Source organism: Anabrus simplex, chromosome 1 (assembly GCF_040414725.1).
Source record: "Anabrus simplex isolate iqAnaSimp1 chromosome 1, ASM4041472v1, whole genome shotgun sequence".
Taxonomy (NCBI): Eukaryota; Metazoa; Arthropoda; class Insecta; order Orthoptera; family Tettigoniidae; genus Anabrus; species Anabrus simplex.
Genome location: NC_090265.1, coordinates 1799074312 through 1799097443, shown reverse-complemented (window position 1 = coordinate 1799097443; position 23132 = coordinate 1799074312). Strand labels below are relative to the sequence as shown.

The window sequence follows — 23132 nt, the reverse complement described above, 5'->3', positions numbered from 1 at the left end:
ACAGAATTGCGTCGAAAGAGGTTGGGCATTATATCCAGGGAAGGAAACAGCACGGGAAGTAAATGGATTCCTTCTGACTGTTCCGTGGTTTGCAGTCTATATTTCGTAAATGACGATTTCAAAGTGACCAGCAAAACGTGAAAATTAAAAACAGGATCTGTACCCGGCCTTTTCCCTGATTATCCAGCTTATAAACAACCGCTAATTTCAGCGAAACCGAGCTCGATAGCTGCAGTCGCTTAAGTGCGGCCAGTATCCAGTATTCGGGAGATAGTAGGTTCGAACCCCACTGTCGGCAGCCCTGAAAATGGTTTACCGTGGTTTCCCATTTTCACAGCAGGCAAATGCTGGGGCTGTACCTTAATTAAAGCCTCGTCGTCCAATGACCACCCCTCACAATATAAGGGGAATATTATTACCATCTTGTCTACGCAAACTATTTCTTAAAATCATGCTCCAAAGGTTTCTGTGGTACTTAGAGTATTATTCCCTTCTTTCCAAGTATCAGTATGCTTACTGTAAAGGTAGAAATGCTCAGGATGCGATCAATATGCTTATTATTGACATATTATTAGCTAAATCTAGAAAACAGCACACTATTGCTGTCTTCCTAGATATGCGAGGTGCCTTTGATTCAGTCCCCCTGAATATATTATGGGATGTGTTATTACAGAAAAGAATCCCGACTACTTTCATAACTCTTCTACGCCATCGATTAATATATCGCACTCTTATCTTCAAACCTCCCCTCACTACACAGTCCCCTCGTCAGGCTACTGTCGGCACCCCTCAAGGTGATATATTCAGTGGAATACTCTTTGCTTTATATTTATCCGATCTTGAGCAACTTGCCCTCCAATCTGTCAGAATTCTTATGTATGCTGACGACATAGTTATCTATTTTTCCCATAAAGATCTAGATGTTGCCCGGAAATGCATAACACAGCTCCTTCTTAAAGTCCAGTCTTGGTTACACACTCATGGGTTATCCTTATCTCCTGGTAAATGCTTTGCGGTAATTTTTACTACTAAGCGTGTTTATAATTCAGAGCCTTTACTGTTCGATAGATATGAAATTCCCATACGTTCGCACCATAAATATCTTGGCATTATACTTGATCGTAAATTACCTTCTCCCAACATATACAACACCTACGAAACAGTACTGCCACATATATTAACCTACTAAAAGCTATTACACGTCGTTCCTGGGGTGCTGATCCTGTTACAGCAAAATTAGTATACTGCTCCATTATCCGTGCTCGTTTCGACTACCTACTGTGCACATGTCATTGATCTTGCATCACCATCCTCCCTTCAATCCCTCAATACGATACAAAATCAAGCGCTACGAGTTTGTTTTGGTGGATTATATACCACTCCTACTAATGCATTATTAGTAGAAACTGGTGACCCTCCTCTTCTGCTTCGACGCAGATTTCTAGCATCTACGTATCTTCTCAAAGGACTTCTAGTGATCTCCAATAACCTTCTACCGAAAATACAACTACTCGCTCAATCATTCCCATCCCCTCTCACACAAAATTGCCGAACCCCTGCCTTAATTTGGGCATTAGAGTCTGTCTCCCCATTTAAACCTAATATTATTCGTAGTCATGTGTTACCATACTAGTCTGTGTCATATGACGTGATTCAATATACTCCTACTATTATTTATTCTAAAGAATCATCCTTTGCTATGCTCTCGTACCGGCTTTCATATTTTCCTCTATATTCTAAAAAAGTTCGTATCTCACCCACTAATGCATGTACCAACTTTTATACTGATAGATCCAAAAATTCTTGTGGTGTTGGAGCTGCTTTTTACTACGAACAAACTCAGTATGCTGAATTATTTCATTTATCGTCACGTTTTTCTATTTTTTCTGCAGAACTCCTTGCCATACGACAAACATTACTGTATATAAACAATTCACACAATACAATCTGCTAATATATTTACTGACTCTCTCTCCGTGCTCCAAACACTAAAATCTAACAAGTTTACGCTGAATTGGTATGTATATAACGTAAAGTACATCCCATTTACTTTAAACCAATCAGGTGTCCAAGTTACACTCATTTGGATACCGGCACATAAAAATATACCAGGTAATGAAAAGGCTGATCAATTAGCGAAAGAGGCTTCACTCTTACCTACAAACCCAGCTACATTTTCTGTTCCCGCCACAGATTTCATATCTCTGTTAAAATCACAACAAAAACAATTATGGCAACGCATATGGACAACATCTGCACGTGAGAAGGGCAATTTCTATCATAATCTACAACCACTATTACCTACTACTTGCTGGTATCAACACGCAACCTACACTCGTGGGCATATCATCAATATCTTACGCCTTCGCTTTAATCATGCTCTTACACCACTCTATAAATTTTGCTTTCGTTTACAACAGCATCCCCTATGTCATTATGGATCCGTAGATGTCAATATCAATCATCTCTTTTTTCAATTCCCGTTTTATAACTCCTCTAGACGCTGCCTGTACTCAAGTTTTTCAATTTTCCTCTCCCCACGTCAATTGCATGTCTCCTATACAAGCCCTCTCACACAATAATAAATACATTAAATCAGTTCTTAGATCACTCTAATTTACAACTCTAATCCCTCATTACCACAATACATTGACATCATTTACTTATTTCATAATGTTCTCATTTGACTCACATCCTCTCTACCCTCTACCGCCTGCTTTTAAACCAAGCCACATAGCTACCGTATATTGTCATCTGTTCCCCTCCACCTATCGCGTGTACCCTTTCATTGCCGTCATATCATCACACTGTCACGCCTCTTAGTTTTTTGTTTACGATCTCAATAACACTTTCCGCTCTCTCCCCCATATACGTTGATCAGATATTAATTTCCCTCTGTCCAAAGTCCCACACTCTCTCATATCTTCACCCCTCAGTAGTTCCACTGCCCTCTCCTACTTACCCCTTATATGTTGACCCAGTGTTGTTTATTTTGTAGAAGTCGCTGAGACGGATCACTCCAGTGTGAAGATTAGTATACCTTGTGTCCCTGTGATTTTCCTATATCTCCTAGTATTGTATACATAATTTAATCACTCTCAGTTATCTAGGTGCTACGTCTTCTAATGAACTATTTCAAGTGCTTTGAAACCATTTTGTGAGTCAACTGCACGATCTACTTCACTCAGTCTTCAAGTACTTATCAATCAGAGCAAGTTGCGAACTGCATTGATGTTCTACATTATTAATATATTTAATGCAGCCAAATAGCCATAACAGAGAATATAGGTTACATTGATGGGTTACATATTTGCATAATCACTTATAGACATTGTTCTTCTTGTACAGAATTCAATGTGGTACTGTTCACACGTTTTTCCACATAGTTTGCACTCACAGTCTATACTTGGGTCATGGAAGTGTTTTGATTTGCAGAGTAGGTGATGAAAACCGTGAACTGCTAATCTTGTAATGACATGTCTTAATTCAAAATTAGCTTTTGTCCATGAGCGATCTATCATTGCCCCTGTGCCATAGAAGTCTGGTTGGACTTCTTCTCTCTTCTCCGTCAGATTTGCTAGCAGTTTCTTGGATGCACCGGTGTTCGGTAGTGGCATACTTGTCCTGAGATCTTCTATGAGAAATGATTCCCTTGCGAGGAGATATACAAGTCTAGATCGTGTCGTTTTTGATACACCTATCACCTTCTTTATATAGTTCGCTTTCACCTTTTCCAAGGTTGATAAGTTCCTCGTTGTTAAATGTGTCCAGATAATTTCAATGCCATAAGTCATTATTGGAAGAATTTTTACTCTGAATAGCAACATTGCTGTCTCCAGACTAAGTGATCTAATGTCTTTTATTTCATGCATTGCCATCATTGCTTGAGTTGCCTTTTCTGTGACATGTTTTGTGAAACAATATGCGCTCGATTGCAGGGTGATGCCTAAATATTTGAAGTCTGATACTATCTTTAATTTTTTATCCCGAATGAAGGTCTCTGCTGAGGCGGGTACTCTCCCTCCTTTCCTGAACACCACGGTGTCTGTTTTTGAGATGTTTATGAACAACTTGTTTTCGGAGCACCAGTTTTGGACGTCATTTACAGTTTCCTGTAATTTTGTTATGTCTCTTGAGCCAATATACATATACAATGAGAAGAGGAAACTCTACAAAAGAACACTGAAAGAAAAGAAACGCGCCTACTTAGAATCGGAGAGCAAGAAGCTAGCAGAGGAAGCCAAGAAAAATCCGTTCATAGCCCTACACCCAAAGAAACAACAACAGACGCACTACATAGACATGGAAATCTGGGAATCGCACTTTAGTAAGATTCTCAACATCGAAGGTCCAGCGCACCCCAGAAAAGATCTACATACCACTACTCCACATATACAATTAGACTGGGTACCCCTGACCATAGAGGAAACTAGAACCGCTATAGACAGCACCAAAAACAAGAAAGCCGCAGGTCCGGACGGGATCTATAATGAATATGTAAAAGACACTGCACACCTGCTAGCCCCTATATGGACAAAATTATATAACAAATGTATAGAAACTGCTTCAATTCCCGACCAGTGTTCTACATTATCGGAATTGTGTGCGAGTGTAGAACTAGTACAAATATAATGTTGGCTACACTGCTTAGTGCGCATGTCTGGCTTGAGGGGTGCCAGGTACATGTAAATATCACTCAAAACAGTCATTAACATGGCAAGCAGAATATTTCCGTGGGAAATTTCCAGATATATTGTGCAGCGAAGTATATTGCCCATATCGCGGTAAGAATGTTGCGTATAGGTATATATTACAATGAAAATTGTATGTTTAGTCAAATGACAAGAGATATTTCGCGTGAGGTATATAATTTTAGGTTAAGGACGTTCAAAGTATAATAAACAGACTGTAGACGGCGTTTTTTAGGCAACTTACTTTGATCGTTCATGCCTGTCGTCGACTGTGTGTGTGTGTGTGTGTGTGTGTGTGTGTGTGTTTCTTCCACACTTGTTCCTTTGTATATTTGATGATGATGCTTGTTGTTTAAAGGGGCCTAACATCGAAGGTCATCGGCCCTCCTTTGTATATTTGACTACTTACCTTTAAGGGTGCTTTTAGAAGGTTAAGGCGTAATTTTGTTTGAAAACAATTGAAATAGTTTTAGTAGCAATATTATTTTTCTTTTGGCCTTAACTGTTAATAATTCTTTGAATGGATAGCAGTCTGTGAAAATTCCACTAATGCACGTGGAGTAATGGTATTTGAAATGGAAAGTCACCTCTTGTGTTTCGAATTCCATGTAAAATTAGAGGTCGCAGTGCTGTGATCACGGTATTAACAGTTGGTTAAAATTACAAGATTGCTCTGCTTTCATAGTCGCAATGGCCATTCGTTTCCCAGCCGGAGCCTTGTAAGCTTTAGTGGAAAATTTACTTTTGTCCTGTGACTCTTTCACTCCATTAGACTGCTCAAGCAGTCGGGAGGGAGCTGTGCCGCGCACCTGGTGGACTGCTGTAGCAGTCGTGCTGGAGCTGTGCCTCATAGCTGGTCGACTGCTGTAGAAGTCGTGCTGGAGCTGTGCCTCATAGCCGGTCGACTGCTGCAGAAGTCGCGTGGCATTTGGCTGTTTTCTGTTTTGCTACGATAAAATTCTGGGGAAGTACTGCCTTGGAGGTCTCATGACTGACTTGGGAGACCGCTATGATCACCAGATGACAGGAGTAACCAGTTCGAAGACAAAAGCAATGTGGTTGGTATGCTACTCACTTCATGCCTAGTTGCTCCCCTGTGCTGATGTGCTTGTGCGTCTCGATTTAGTTTTCAGTCGCTTTAAATTGTGAAAGGCCTGATAACGGAGGAAAGATATACTGTGGAGGAAGCTCTTGTTCTCATATTGGGTAGTGACTTTGAAGAATATGACGATGATAATGATTTATCATCTGATTCTGGTGACGGAATGACTTCAATCACACCTTCTATTTTAGGCACGTTTTCTACTTCAGTTACCAATTCGTCATCTAAAACGCCAGCCTACTTCGACGATTCGACTAAAGATGAAGAAAGTGAGGATGAAGACCAGGTGCCTGAACTACCGAGCAGAAAACTAAATTGGAAAAAAGAACAAACTGAATCCTAAGAATCATAATTTTGACGCAGCTAATTCCGGACTAGAAGTTTAGTGGTTAATGCTAGCATGTTAAGTTTCTTTCAACTATTTTTTAACATGAGTCATAACTCTTCTGTGCGATGAGACTAATAGATACTTTTCTCAGAAGGTGGGAGTTCCACATTAAAAAAAAAAAAAAAAAAAACCTCTTCCTGTTCTCTCCTCACGTCGTGAGCCGCATGCAGATGGGAGAGCGGAGCGAGACAAGTATCCTGTACAGTGGGCTCGGTGAGCCACTCGCTGCTCGCCTCCAAAGGGTCACGCCACCATACTCACTACGCCGGAGTGAAAGGATGGTAGACAAGACTGGGCTTCAAAGATCTTCCACTCGCTTCGATGCTGGTTGAGAATTGAATGGCCATCATGACTAGTTTGTTAAAATAATTAATGATATATTTTTTCATAATGACATATGAAAAGACTTGTCACTTAGCAAAATTATTAATGTTTTAAAGTAACTTAATGTGCAGTAAATATATATACGGTTTTGGGAGGAATTGAGTCTCTTTCTCATTGGACTATGTATTTTTCTAGTCAAAATGTGAAGTGTTTCAAGCAAAATGTCAACACTACAATATTTTTATAGGCTCATTTGGACATGATCTTCCCGTCATTGCTCGTGGAAGCATCCAGATTCACAAAAATTGGTTGATCTTCAATGTTCCCTTCAATCAATCAATCACTACTGATCTGCATTTAGGGCAGTCGCCCCGGTGGAAGATTCCCTACCTGTTGCTTTCCTAGCCTTTTCTTAAATGATAGCAAAGAAATTGGAAATTTAGTGAACATCTCTCCCTTGGTAAGTTATTCCAATCCCTAACTCCCCTTCCTATAAATGAATATTTGTCCCAATTTGTCCTCTTGAATTCCAACTTTATTTTAATATTGTGATCTTTTCTACTTTCAAAGACACCACTCAAACTTATTCGTCTGCTAATGCCATTCCACGCCATCTCTCCGTTGACAGCTTGGAGCTTGGAACATACCACTTAGTCGAGCAGCTCGTCTCCTTTCTCTCAAGTCTTACCAGCTCAAACTTTGCATCATTTTTGTAACGCTACTCTTTTGACGGAAATCACCCAGAACAAATCAAGCTGCATTTCTTTGGATTTTTTCCAGTTCTTGAATCAAGTAATCCTGGTGAAGGTCCCATACACTGGAAACATACTCTAGTTGGAGTCTTACCAGAGACTTATATGCCCTCTCCTCTACATCCCTACTACAACCCCTAAATACCCTCATAACCACGTGCAGAGATCTGTACCCTTTATTTACAATCATATTTATGTGATTACCCCAATGAAGATCTTTCCTTATATTAAGACCTAGGTACTTACAATGATCCCCAAAAGGAACTTTCACCCCATCAACGCAGTAATTAAAACTGAGAGGACTTATCTATTTGTGAAACTCACAACCTGACTTTTAACCCCATTTATCAACATATGATTGCCTACTGTCCATCTCACAATATATTACCCATATTTTTAATATTGCCCATATCATTTTCAGAGTCTTCTATAACTGGGGCAGTATGCACTAATCTCTTAAATCAACTGATGCTGTGCAGGGCATTCCCTATTCATGACACGTCTGTCTTTTTAAAAAATATCCAAATTAGTAATCTAGTCCATTGATGGCATGCATGTGTTGATAATCCTTATATGTTATCAGGTATCGGTACTAAATACGAAGCGAGATGACCGCGCAGTCAGGGTCGTGTAGCTGTGAGCTTGCATTCGGGAGGTTTTGCATTTGAGGTTTGAATCCCACCGTTGGCAGCCATGAAGATGGTTTTCCATTTTCACACCAAGCAAATCCTGCGGCTCTGCCTTAATTAAGGCCATGGCCGCTTCATTCCCAATCCTACCATCGCTGAAAAACCTTCAGTGTCGTTGTCGGCCACTACTCGTTTCCGAGAATAGGTTTTTTTTTTCTCCTGCATTTCTTCTTAAAGTCTCTTGGCTCTTTGGAGATGTCGCTGATGAATCAAGCCAATCTTTGCATGAAATATGCGGCCACACGTCACATCTAAAGGTTGGTGGAGGACGTGTTTGGATCTGACATAGTTTCTGCTTTTCACGGGTTTCAATCTTTTGTATGCGATGTGCCTGCTCAAAAAGTGAGACACCTTCAATGTAATGGGATGTTAAACCACTAGGAAAAATGAAAAAATGCTACTTGTATTTCTCTTGTGATGGAATACATGAATTGTGAAATCACAGTGTGGGCTGTGTGAAATATATTGTGAAATTATATTTCACTATTATAAAATCTTTTTCTCCTTTTTGCAGAATACCTCAACTTGTTCGATCATATAACAGCATTGGAAAATGTAGTGGAAATGTGCAAATACTGACCAACCATGGAAATGGTTTGAACTCGTGCTTGAGCATGATGAAGAGGACTATGTTTATTCAGACTCAAGAAACTCCTAACCCCAATAGTTTGAAGTTTATTCCTGGTGTTGAGGTAGGGCACGACAGTGTTAAGTTTCTACTTCTTTATGCAATTACTTATACAGATTGCAATACACTGTTTGTAGTAAACAAATTGCCTTGTTAGAGAGTTTTCTCTGCCCAGAAGGCCCCATTATGGTACTGCCTTTGGTTTTTGTGATTTAACTATAACTGCCTAACGTTCAGTGGTGCTATATGAGGATCCAACCAGTCTCCGGGCTGAAGACTTGTATTATATTTAAGAGAGAGAAGTGTTTCACTTCCAATGCCATGGATGCACCAAACCGTCCCTAGAAATTATGCTACATTTTCAATATCTCCTTCGTGAACAGCCACTGCGATTGGTTGAAATTTAGTACAATTTACGAACTTCATCGTGTAGATCCGTATTGATACAGTTAAAACTAAGAAACAATGTTAGGTTTTGGTCCAACATCCTAACATTGTTTCTTGGTTGAAATTTATTAAATATGGTATCTCTTTCAGAATTCCCACAGATAGATTTCATTACCAACTATCGAACAATAAAAACTTAAAAACAAGTCTTTGCTATTAGGTGGGTGCACATTTGCTTTGAGATGCTCGTTGCTCTGAACTGCTGATGCATTAGACCAATAGTTTTTCCCACTGGCCAGGACATGCACAGATTCCAGAATTAAATAATTGGTGAGCAAGTGAATAAGGCACTAAGAACAACAGAGAATTCTCCTGTTGCGTGTGCCTGCCATTGGAGCACGCTGTAGCAGAGCAAGTTGAGAGGCTATTCCCTAGTAATAATAATAGTATAGAATTTCGCACAATGTGCATGGAATAATTAATTTTCACAGAACTTTCTTAGAGAGGAGCCGCGTCGATTACACCACAGTACGTGATATGTCACATGGCCGTCCGCATAGTTCACACAGGCACTGTATATCTGGGACGTGGAACTTCTTTATGTTACACACACTATGGTGAAACCCATGAACCGCAAGGCGGGTAACTACACGTCGCAGCTCGTAGTTCGAGTCCATCCAGTCATTATTATTTATAGGTTTCATATTCCGTATTGATTGGGTTCAATGTAATAGACAAGAAAAATGTTCCACCGATCAATACATTTATTGTGAATGAATTATTGCACTACTACCGGTTTCGGCCTATCTTGGCCATCATCAGCTAGCACACAAATTTACAGTCATTAGACAGAATTACAAAGATGTTACGTAAGAGCATCCGGATGTCTAATGAAAAATGGAAGTAAAATATATTGCAGTATGTTGCGTAAAAATATCTCTGATTTAAAGTGGTGATGGTTAGAATAAACTAAAACCTATTGATTGAGCATGGACATGAGTACATAAACACATTAAAATATATATGCCACATCATAAGACACTAAAAAATATAGCACATTAAACACATTAAAACATGGTATATTTTAAAAACGTCTATTAAAATTTGAGTTCATGTTGTGTTGCATTCATTCTTCAATCTTGTAGTTCTTGTGTTAAGTTGTATTAGGTGAATATCGAGAATGTTTTATGGCTGATATACTTTGTATTGGTATGTTATAAGAACTCTTGTCATTAAAATTTGAAAATTGAGAACTGTGCAATTCAACTGTTGATGTAGTCAGGTAAGATTTATATATACAGCAAGATAGGGTTTAATTTTAGAGCAGTTGGTGGTGACACTTCTCTCGTCTATGCACGTTATATGGTTGTTATTGTTGTTGCTGTGGAGGTTGTGTACCGATATGTTTGGAGATTTGTTGTGTTCTGCTATTTGCAAGTTTATCCCTTCTAATTTGATTACTTGGTTTGTAGCTAGTCTTCCTTCCTTTCTGAAGGTCATCATGACCGTTTTCACTTTATTCATCCTTAGCCCATTCTCTTTAGACCACTTAAGTAATTTGTCGAAAGCTACTTGTAACTGCTCAATCGATTCCGAAGTTAGAACCATGTCGTCCGCACACATATAGATCGCGGCGTTGTTCATGCTAACTACTTGTACTACATCCAGAACAGCCATGTTAAACAGTAGGGGGCTTAGTGGATCGCCCTGCAATATACCGTTCGTTTGTTCTAACACACTGGATACTGATCTGTTGTTGTCGATCTGGACCACGTTGTTCGCAAGAATACTCCTTATAAGCATTGCTATGTAGTTTTGAGGTCCAATTAGGGATTCTAGTTTCTCTATTATAAGCTTTCTGCTCAACAGGTCGAAGGCCTTGCAGTAGTCAATAAATATGGCATGTAATTTGCCACCTTTTAGTCTCAATGATCCTTCGATATTATTTTGTAGGCATTTGGAAGTTGCAAGAAGTCCAAATAAAGGAAGAATACAAACTAAGGATTCAACAGAGTTTGCCGAAGTGTGAAGTAACCAGCGTTAATGAAGAATGGAAGGCCTTCAAAGACACCTTTGTGGGAGAAGCCAAAAACCTATGTGGAGTTACAAGTTCAATCAAAAGAAAAAAGGAGACACCATGGTGGAATGATAGAGTGAAAACAGCGGTGAAAGAAAGAAACCAAATAAAGAAGGCACTGGACAAGGAGAAACAAAAACAGGGACAAGAACGAAATGAACAAGAAATACAAAGACTTCAAGGAGTATACAGGAACAAGAAACTTGCTGTAAAGAACATTGTAAGGGAAGAAAAAGAGAAGAAATGGAATGAGTTTGCAGACAAACTGGAAGAGGACAGTAGAGGAAATATGAAATTGCTATACAGAGTAGTGAAAAACAAGCGAAGGGATCAAGAGACCATAAAAGCAATAGAACGTGATGATGGAACTCTGGCACAAGAAGAGGGAGAAATTAAACAAGAACTCAAGATCTATTTCGAAAACCTGCTGAATGGAGATACAGAAAACATAACAACGGATAGAGGAGAGCCAAGTCGAGGAACCACAACTGAACCACCAATTACATGGCTTGAGGTTGAAAATGCGCTCAAGAGCATGAAGAAAGGAAAGGCAGTGGGCGTAGATGAACTAAGTGCAGATATGCTGAAAGCAGCGGGAGTTCCAGGAATCCAATGGTTCTATAGACTGCTCAACAAGATATGGGAGGAAAATACTGTTCCTGAGGACTGGAAGATGGGCATCATTGTACCTCTGTTCAAGAAAGGAAGCCGACGAAAATGTACTAATTACCGTGGTATCACACTACTGTCTCATGTCCTGAAAATATTAGAAAAAATAATAGAGACCAGAATCAGAGATATTGTTGAACCAATTTTGGAAGAAGAGCAGTATGGTTTCAGACCAGGAAGGTCAACTACAGACCTTATATTTGCAATTAGGATGCTAATGGAAAAATACTGGGAGAAGAACAAGCCTTTATTCCTAATATTTTTGGACATTGAGAAAGCATACGATAGTGTACCAAGGGAAAGAATTTGGCAATGCACGAAAGAACTTCAAGTGCGAGACAGCCTCATAGACAAAGTGAAAATGTTGTATAGTGGGAACAGAAGCTGTATTCAAGTAGGATGTGGTTTGTCGGACTGGTTTGAAACAAAGAGAGGAGTGCAGCAGGGCAGCTCATTGTCACCACTGAAAGAACACGGAGATATCAAAGCCTTCACATTTGCAGATGATGTTGCGATCTGGAGTGACTCAGAAGATGAATTGGGAGAGAGAATACAAAGCTGGAATGAGGAGTTTAAGAAATATGGTTTAAACATCAGCAAGACCAAGACGGTGGTGATGAAAGTGTATGGGGAAGGAGCAGAACCAATAGTTATGTTAAATGAAGCTCAACTGGACAGCGTTCCAGTTTTCAAATACTTGGGTAGCGTTATATCAAATGACAACCTAGCAAAACATGAGGTGAACAATCGAATCAATAAGGCAGCACAATTTTACCACCAGGTAAGACACCTGCTGTGGGATGAGCAAATACCCATGAAAACAAAAATGACATTGTACAAGTCCTATTATACACCAATTCTTACATACAGTCTCGAAACCACAACACTGACCAATAGAGATAATTCCAAACTTCAGGCAGCTGAAATGAAATTCCTACGCACTATGATCCAGAAAACCAGGAAAGACAAGATTAGGAATGAGAAAATTAGAGAAGAAGTAGGAATAGACAATTCTCTCCTAAATAAGATTCAGATATCAAGACTGAAGTGGTTTGGTCACATGAAGAGGATGCCAGTAAACAGAACTGCAAGGAAGGAATTTGACAGAAAGGTAGAAGGAAGACGACCCGTGGGAAGGCCACGAAGGAAATGGATAGATTTAGTTAAGAGCGATGTAATGCTGAGAGGTCATGATTGGGACAAGTTGGTGGAGGAAGAATGGTACAAGGACAGGATGAGATGGAGGAGGCTCATATACCACACCTGGGAAACTGGAGATGGTTTAGGATGATGATGATGATGATGATTTATGCCGTTGATTGTTGAACGACCCTTCCGGAAACCAAGTTGTTCCTCAGGTAATCTCCTATCCACTAAGTCTGATAGTCTTTCCGTCAATAATCTTGTCAGTATTTTAAGCCTGCACATTCCAAAGCAATGCCCCTGTATGAGTTAGTCACCTGTGTCTCCTTTTCCCTTGTATAACACCTTTAGTACTGAACATCTCCACTTCTCTGGCACGTTGCACTCTAGTAGGCAGTTATTAAGCAAGTGTGTCCAGTCTTCTGTCAGTACATTTGTGTTCTCTGTTGTGTGTTCATTGAGAATCTGATCAGGGCCGCATGCTTTATTCTTCTTCAGCTGTTTTAATGCTATTTCCACTTCCTTTGCAGTAAATAGTTTTATGTTTATGCAGCTCTTGTGATCTTCAGCTGATGCCAGTCATGTTTCTTCCTTCTGTAACACATCTTTGAAATGCGCTTCCCATATCTCCATGGGTATATCCCTGGGGAATTGAGGTTGTTTTGCTTTCAGGGCTTTATATGGATGTTCTTTGGCGTCTTCTATTAGCTTCTTTTCTTCCTCCAGCAGAAAATCTTTCCTTGTAGCTCTCAATATGGTTTTGTATTCCCTATTTTTCTTTGTATATTCCTGTAGATCAGACTGAGACTGAAACTTTCTGAATATGTGCAGCGCTTGTAGCGCTTCCTTGCGAGCTTTGTAGCATAGCTTATTAAACCATGGCTTTGCACGTCTGGGGTTAACTAATGGTCGTTCAGCAGCTATTTTAATAATGCTCTCCAGATAATCCAGTATCTGATTCAGATCTCGCCTATCTGTGGGATTTAGGTCTTCGTCTGCCTTTTTGAGAATCTCTTGATTTAGTTTCCTGGAGTATGGATTTCTGGCCTCTGTCTTCTTCGGTGACAGTCGTTCTACACAGAGTGTGATTTCCACTGGTAAATGCTTTCTGATGACCACATCATCCTTTACTCTACCGCCTAGTTCTACGGTGTTTTTTAACATGAATATTGCTGTCATCAGTTGTTTGCTCCCTTGAAAGGAATAGTCAGAAGAATGTTATCATAAGTGCATCAGGTTTGAATTGACTGTCATTGAGAATGGTCGTGCTTTGTTGTCTGGATGGGGTGAAGTAGAAGTAAGGTGGATGTTGTAGACGATGATTAGGGGTTGCTATTTCTTTTGGCAAAAGTTGAAGTGGAAATTATGGAAATCTTACTTGGAATTGCTTTTAGAGGAGAGATGTGTTCATTGCCATGTCAAGGAACCCACCATCCTGCCCTCAGAAGTACATTTACTTTTATAACGTAATGAAGAGGAGCACCCACCATTGTCCATGGCTAAAGTAGCTACTTGCAGTCCTGTTGGCCAACGTGAAAAGTATGTGACGTCTGTGCCATCAATGATGATAATTAGATTGAGTACCAACCCTGGCTGAATAAAAGCACAAATAAAAAAACCATGTGATGGAAACAATGTGAAATACACAACAGCAATATGAAATTTACCTAAATGCAGTGGCAGATACAGAGCTGCAGTAGCACCCTCGCGTCTAGGGGGAAGCAGGAAGTGAGCAAGGCACTTGGGTGAAATATAATGTGCTCTTTTCATCCTACAGAATGCTAGAGACCTAAAAGATGCTTCGTGGGGCGTAAGCCTCTTTGCTTGGTCACAGTCCAATGGCTTTGTCACTAGTATTAGTTTCCAACTAAACCCGTTGGCAGCATTGTTGACCTCGCGACTACGTACTCGCACTCTCTGCACAAAGGCCGTGAGAGAAGTAAACAAATGACATTTGAATGTAGTGAGTATTGGGTAGCATGGCGTCAGCTATTGATTTTCTTTTTTGAAAGTAGAGCAATATTTCACTAATTGAGTTCTAGATTTTAAAGACAAATTTAAATGTGTCTTATATTTGGACAGTATGATGTAAATGCATAGTGTCCGCATTCTGGAAAGTCAGGGGAAAAAATTTTTGGTCAGGGAAAGTCAGGGAAATAGACAAAAAATCTGAAGAGTCAGGGAAATCTTCCCCAATGATGGATTTGAGGGGATATTTTTAAGCTCTATTCTGTTGTAACTCAGGCTATTGTAGCATTGGAGCGAGGAATACAATCCAGATGAGGAAGATCTTGATCACAGACGGGAATGTAATGGGATTCTTCGTTCCAAATTAGGCCCAGGTTCAGGAGAAAAAGTGGATATATTGGTTATGACAAGTTAGATGTTCTGAAAAGGAAAAGGTTACTTTTAAGAATGAGTTCAAAAATATCTCGATCACCATGTTAGAAAAACTCGGAGAGAAAAGTCCTCTAAAATCACATTTAGGAAAGGGTCTCACTGCCCTAAATCCTAAAATGATATTGCTCAAATCCAGTTTGGCAATGAAAAGGATTGATGCTGTCCTTGAAAACTTACACAGCCATAGAAGAATATGTGATAAAAGTACAGAAATGGCCAGACGACAGTTCTGTCTGCTAACTGAGGCAGCTCAGAACATTGCAGGAATCAACAAACAAATTAATGTCTTCATTTCTAAAAGAATGGATGACTAGGGATTGGATGAATTTTACTACAATCTTTTAGGAAAAGATGAGGAATATGAAGATCTTTGGTCTACATTGAAACTTAGTTTTATTTAATCCTATGGTAATGCATTTGTTGAGACAGGCTTTTCTGTGAATAAGCATTTACTAGAATCACTTGTGTCCCAGAGAATAAGTTTTGATAGTGTAAAACACGTTAGTAGTTTGAGGAATGTTACAATCGATAGAAGTATGCTAACCTCAATCCGAGCTTGAAGAAGGAAGTATCAGTCATACCTGGAAAATAAAAAATAAAAGCAATCAAAAGACGAAAGGAAGAAAGTGGAGAAAAGGAAAATTGAATTATAGTTGAAAGATTTGGAGGAAAAACAGAAAAAGTTGAAAACTGAAAGAGAAAAGCAGGATGCTGAAATTGAAAGGAAGAAAGTAGTTTCAGAAAATATAAAACAAAAACAGTAATCTTTTCTATTTCATTTCTATCTTTTCTGACTGATTTGTCTCCATATTTGAAAACTGTTTTGAATATAGACCTAAATTAATTACAATTCATTATATTCACCTACATTACAAACAGAAGGTAATTGCTTTTGATCTCAGGAGTGCTTTAAATAGTATTAGATTGCTGTGGTAACAATTTTTATTTTCACATTTGAATTACTCTATAAGTTAGTTGTACCTTTGTTCCTTCGAAATGATAAGATAAAGGTATATGTTACCATTAAATATGTTTATATGTAAAGTGCGGTCAATGTAATCGTTTTTCCATAAATAATTGAAAAGAAGGAAGTGGAGAGAGAATTAGGCCAGCTATGGGGATGGTGGAGGCTGTTCCTTGTAAAACATGCTGTTCGGCAAATTAACTTGTCATTTAATTTTCGTGTGTCAAGGACATTTTTCTTAGTAGGTCAAGGAACTTGAGAGAACATTTCTGTGGACACTATGAAATGGTTTGGTATTTGTGCCAGTACTGAGAATAACAGGTCAGAAACTGAAGGAAAAGGATGATTTCAACATTCTCACACACAGCTGCACTTGTTTGTTCCTTTCCAATACTTACGAATCTCTACATAGTGTCTGCTTGTGACAGCTAATCTTGAGAACCATTGGATGGATTTTCATGCAGTTTTCACCATTCTGCAAAGTATTTTTCGAGAAAGTTTTATGTATAGAAACGTTCATTATGACCAAAGGAAGCTGATTTCAGTGAAGCAGGTCGAAGGAAATACTACCGTCTCTGCATCTTTGTAGCTTATGCCGGCTGACCCTTCAAGCCGGTATTAAAATTTGGCCAAGTTTTACCTTACAGTAGTAATACATTTTTGAAACATATCACAATTTTATGAGGGCCATCTGGAAAGTAGCACCTGTTAGCGCCGCATGAAGCGCTGACGACTCGGGTAGCCGCTGGGCAAGGTCAGACCGCGTCAGTGGCTTGTCTGCCTGCTCTGTGCAAGGTTGCGTGACGCTAGCATTGCCTGTGTTGTGTCTGTGATCGTTTAAAATGTTTAAACAAATTGAGAACCCTGTCAGTTGTGAAGAAAGGGCCGTGATTACATTTCTTAATGCACGAAATGTTCGACCTTTTGATATTCATCACCAATTAATGGAGGTGTATGGAGACAATGTGATGGACGAGTTGTCTGTTCGGCGCTGGTGTCGCAACTTCAAGCTGGGGAGGGGGAATACACACGACAAGGAGCGTTCAGGGAGACCATCTGTCATTACAGACCAACTGCTGAGCGCAGTAGACAAATGCGTGAGGAACGATCGGCACGTCACAATTGATGAACTCTGTGAACATTTTCCTAATGTGTCTCGAACAATTGTTCATGAAATTGTCAAAGACCATCTGCATTATTCAAAAAATCTGTGCAAGGTGGGTCCCTCGCATGCTTACAGAGGAGCACAAAACCAAGCGTATGGATGCAGCACTCACGTTTCTGGGACGTTATTCCGATGAAGGAGACTCTTTCCTGACTCGCATCATTACTGGGGATGAAACATGGGTTTGTTATGCATCACCTGAGAGTAAACGACAGTCACTGGAGTGGCATCATACTCATTCACCAACCAAACCAAAAAAATTAAAGTTTTTAACTTTAATACATTATCTTCAAAACGGTCTAATTATGAGATTTATCACATGTAAACCAAGAAAATTCAAGACAGTTCTGTCCACCAGGAAACTCATGGCAGCCATTTTCTGGGATTGCCGAGGTGTACTGTTCATTGATTTTAATGCTAATGCATATTGTGAAACATTAAAAAAATTACGGCGGGCAGTACAAAATCGACGGTGAGGTCTATTGTCTACAGGCGTCATTCTCCTTCATGACAATGCCAGGTCTCATGCAGCTGCAATAACATGACAACTTTTGCAGCAATTCAAGTGGGAAACCTTCAACCATCCCCCGTATAGCCCGGACTTGGCCCCTTCGGATTTTCATCTCTTGATATAGATGTTCATTCCCATAGGGAATCTGAAATATTTGTTCCGAATGAGTAAATTTATAATACCAATATAAATGGTCCGTTATTGGACATTATACATTTTCCAGCTAACTAATTCCTGGTTGTCAGCGTTTCGCTCCGTGTGCTATTCCCTATGGGAATGAACATCTATATCATCTGATGGCCAAGCAGGCATCAATTTTTGATAATGTGACAAAGTCTCTCATAGTGCATTGGCACTGCCGATGGCTACAATTAGCCTACGCAGTGGCCTCCACGGTATGCACTAGCCAGCGTCTTGGTAGGTGTGCTAGGTACCAACTGATGAGCCCAGCTTAGCACACGGTGGCGAAACGCTGGCAACTGGGAATGAGTTTGCTGGAAAAGACAGCGATGAAGAACTTCTATGTATCTCAATACGCTGGCGGCGGAGGACTATGGCGCAGGAATACAAAACTCGTCCCACGTTATGACAAATGCCTAAATTTGCTTGGAGATTATGTGGAGAAGTAGTGTAAAGTATGCTCTTTCCAATAAAAATGTGTACATTTGTTAATATTTACTCCTGTGTCTTTAGTGCGCATATGGGTACCACTTTCCGGATGGCCTTCGTACATGCTGACACAAACTTTGCTATAACTTCTAAACGACTTGTCTCATTTTCTTCAAAATAAGTGGATACGCAGTTCATGGCCTTCGTGAAGAATCCCTGTGCTTTCGTTTTCCATGGTGTTGGTGTTTAGTTTTTGGATCATACTAAAAAACACCACAATTCATCACAAATTATAAGGTTTCCTAAAAAGTTAGAATTCTTTTCAATGTTTTTGACGATGTCAGCACAAACATTCACTTGAACCTCCTTTTGATGGGGTGAGAGGAAACTCATCTCCAATTTTTTTTGGTATAATTTCCTGATGTTAAACAGCTTATTCACCATTTGCTCAAAAGCATAAGCACCAACCTCTTTGTGAACAACTTCACTTGCTGTTTAGGGAGCGGTGATAAGGGTACAGGGATCTGAAAGTCAAGTAGGGTTGACATAAAAATGTTAAAACGGAGGTTAAAATGTAAACGGACATTAAGTAATCTACAATTAGCAGCTCATTAATTGAGATTGATGCACTCAGCCATTCGTGTTGAACTGTAGAAGTATTGTAAAGAAAGGAATAGAATTAAGTAATTTAACAGATATATACTCACCCGATATTGTAATAGGAGTTGAATCATGGCTGAGAAATTATATAATGGATGCAGAAATTTTCTCACGGAACTGGAGTGTGTATCGTAGAGATAGGATAGGAATGGTAGGAGGGGGAGTATTCATTCTGGTGAAAGAAGAATTTGTAAGCTACAAAAAGTTAAAGATGACAAACACGAAATTCTAGGTGTAAGGCTCATCTCTAAAGATAATAGGCAACTTGATGTCTTTGGAGTGTACAGGCTGGGAAAGCGTAGCGCTGACGCTGATTCAGAATTATTTGATAAAATAATCAGCTATGTGGGAAACAACATGGAAGGGAATGTGACTGTAGCGGGAGATCTGAATTTAAGTTACAATTTCAATACAAACGGAAAAACATGAAATTGGTCTATGGAAGATCTGAATTTACCAAATGTCAGTTGGGAAGGTAATGTGAATGACAAGAAGCATGACCAACAAATAGAAAATAAGTTAATATGGGAAGGACAGCTGATTCAGAAAATGATGGAACCAACTAGAGGCATGTGGTGCTGGTAAAACCAGATAAGTTCTATAGAGAAACCGAAGTAATAGATGATATTAGTGATCATGATGCTGTTTTTGTGGTAGTTAAAAATAAATGTGATAGAAAGGAAGGTCTTAAAGTAGGACTATTATGCAGTACCATATGGCTGATAAAGCAGGCTTGAGGGAGTTTAAAAAAAGTAATATGATCAATGGAAAAACAGTAAATAAAAATGTAAACGGAGTATAGGATGGGTTTAAAGCAATTGTTGAGGAATGTGAAAACAGGTTTGTACCTTTGAAGATGATAAGAAATGGTAAAATCCACCATATTATAATAGAGAAATAAAGAGACTAAGAAGGAGGTGCAGATTGGAAAGAAATAGAGTTAGAAATGGCTGTGGAAGTAAGGAGAAATTGAAGGAACTTACTAGGAAACTGAATCTAGCAAAGAAGTCAGCTAAGGATAACATGATAGCAAGCATAATTGGCAGTCATACAAATCTTGGTGAAAAATGGAAGGGTATGTATAGATACCTGAAGGCAGAAACAGATTCCAAGAAGGATATTCCAGGAATCATTAATGAGCAAGGGGAGTGTGTATGTGAGGATCTTCAAAAGGCAGAAGTATTCAGTCAGCAGTGTGTAAAGATTGTTGGTTACAAGGATAATGTGCAGATAGAGGACGAGACTAATACGAAAGAAGTATTAAAATTTACATATAACAATGACATTTGCAATAAGATACAAGGTTGAAAACTAGAAAAGCAGCTGGAATTGATAAGATTTCTGGGGATACACTAAAGACAATGGGTTGGGATATAGTACCATATCTGAAGTACTTGTTTGATTATTGTTTGGACGGAGGAGCTATACCAGATAAATGGAGAGTTGCTATAGGAGCCCCTGTATATAAAGGAAAGGGTGATAGACATAAGCTTTGGGAAGGCATTCTTTCTGATTATATTAGACATGTTTGCGAAATTAACTGGTTCGATAGAAAGCAGTTCGGTTTTAGGAAAGGTTATTCCACTGAAGCTCAACTTGTAGGATTCCAGCAAGATATAGCAGATATCTTGGATTCTGGAGGTCAAATGGACTGTATCGCGATTGACCTGTCTAAAGCATTTGATAGGTTGGATCATGGCAGACTACTTGCAAAAATGAGTGCAATTCGACTACACAAAAGAGTGACTGAATGGGTTGCTATATTTCTAGAAAATAGATCTCAGAAAATTAGCGTAGGCAAAGTTTTATCTGACCCTGTAATAATTAAGAGGGGAATTCCTCAAGGCAGTATTATTGGACCTTTATGTTTTCTTATATGGAGGTTAAGTCGTAAGTCATGGCAACTATTTTTTTTCCTAGCGAAAAGAAGAAAACACGGAAAATCTAAGATATGCATTTAGAAACGTACAGTATGTTCTTGCGTATGATTCCACTAGATCGTGTATGTAAACAACAGTGTGGGTCTAAACATGCACACAAGTGCAATGTATGAGTGAGAGCGTCACAAAATGGGAGTCGACAAGCAGGAGCAACGATCGTATATTAAAATAGCAGTTCTCCGCAGCAGAAATGCATGCCAATGCCATGCAGAGCTGCAGGAAGCATTAGGTGTGTGACTATGATCTAATCCCCAAAGTCAAGAAGCCATTACGTGGACAACGGTTTGCTAATAAAGAGGACATTTTAACAGCGTTTCGGGGAGAGGTGTCACACGTTAGCAATACACATGCAGTGAATGGTATTCAGCGGGTGCCCCACCGCTGGCAACGCACAGTGGAAACCTTGGGTGATTGTTTCGAATGTCTGTAACCAGTGGAGACCTGTCCTTTGTACGTAATCTTGTGTGTTTGCTGTCTATACCATAATAAAAAAGTGTTTATCAATGGCCTGTGTTCTGTCACTTTCCTACGAGAATCTTTCACAAATAGGAAAAGTCCTTTCAGTTTTAATTACTGCGTTGATGGGGTGATAGTTCCTTATGGGGATCACTGTAAGTACCTAGGTCTTAATATAGGGAAATATCTTCATTGGGGTAATCACATAAATGGAATTGTAAATATAGGGTGCAGATCTCTTCACATGGTTATGAGGGTGTTTAGGGGTTGTAGTAAGGATGTAAAGGAGAGGGCATAAAAGTCTCTGGTAAGACCTCAACTAGAGTATGGTTCCAGTGTATGGGACCCTCCCCAGGATTACTTGATTCAAGAACTGGAAAAAATCCAAAGAAAAGCAGCTCATTTTGTTCTGAGTGATTTCCGACAAAAGAGTAGCGTTACAAAAATGTTGCAAAGTTGTGGTTGGGAAGAATTGAAAGGAGACAAGCTGCTCAACTAAGTGGTATCTAAAGTCAAATAATAATACTAGATTATAAATTCCACCTGTTCAATACATAAGAAATTTTTATTTAAATTTAAGATATAATTTTTAACATATTAGATATAGGAACATGTTTCACCCATAATGAGGGCATCATTATCCTAAAAATCTCATACCTGAAAGAAAGGTAGATCAGGATCCTGATTGTTCTTATACCTAAAAAAGAGGTACAAATGTGTATAAAATGACTAGCAAGTAGGATATAGTAGTTAAAGTCTTATAATCGATCCTTATTGTAGATCTTTACGAATGTCTCGGTTTTTAAAATGTGGTAACAAGTGGTTAGTTAAAAGTTCAAAAAGAATACGTAAATTGCTGCGCTGAAATAAAATTAGGTAAATATGGTGCCTTTTTCTGGAGATGGCGCAAGGAGCTTATAATAGCTTAATATTTAGGATAAAAGTCACTCTTATTGGTAGTAAGTTGCTAATTTTATATGAAAAGATAATACGAAAAACTTCTTGAAGTACTTAGGAGCGAGGACAGGTGTTCGTAGGGAAACGTAGCTATATTTATAATTAGCTGTTAGACGTGGTTGTAACTTCTTGTATTAAAAGTCGAAAGGAAAATATCCAAGGTTGAGTACAGCTTGTGGTGTTATGTCCCTTCGACAGTTATGTTAATTTGGTTAAAGATTAGGTAAAATCCAGAGTTGTTTGTCTGTTGAATTTGTTAATCTTATATGAAAAGATCTCTTCTTCAGATTGTCAGCGCTTCCGCTAAGACGACAAATTTCTTGAAGCACTTAGGAGCGAGGACAGGTGTTTGTCGGAAAACGTAGTTATATTTATAATTAGCTGGTAGACGTGGTTGTAGCTTCTTGTATTAAAAGTCGAAAGGAAAATATGCGAAGTTGTGTAGAGCTTGTGGTGTTATGTCTGAAATAAGAGGAGAGTGAAATGTTAAGGAATAAAATTAAAGGAGAAGGAGAGACTGAAGAAAAAACGATGTGTGTGAAGATTACTTACCGCTTTGACAGTTGTGATGTTAATTTGGTTAAACATGAGGCGAGCTGAAGAAAATATGTTGTGTGTGA

General features: G+C 39.1%; 1 protein-coding gene across 1 annotated transcript in view; it reads left to right on the top strand.

Annotated features, from left to right (window-relative positions):
* The first annotated feature begins 4651 nt into the window (after positions 1 to 4651).
* Positions 4652 to 23132, top strand: part of LOC136883010 (NFU1 iron-sulfur cluster scaffold homolog, mitochondrial) — a 57168-nt gene continuing 38687 nt past the window's right edge. Inside the window, exons 1-2 of the mRNA XM_067155166.2 lie at positions 4652 to 4784; positions 8461 to 8638. Of these exons, the coding sequence (XP_067011267.1) occupies positions 4714 to 4784; positions 8461 to 8638 (249 nt within the window). The 5' untranslated portion in view covers positions 4652 to 4713. The remainder of the gene's footprint in view (positions 4785 to 8460; positions 8639 to 23132) is intronic.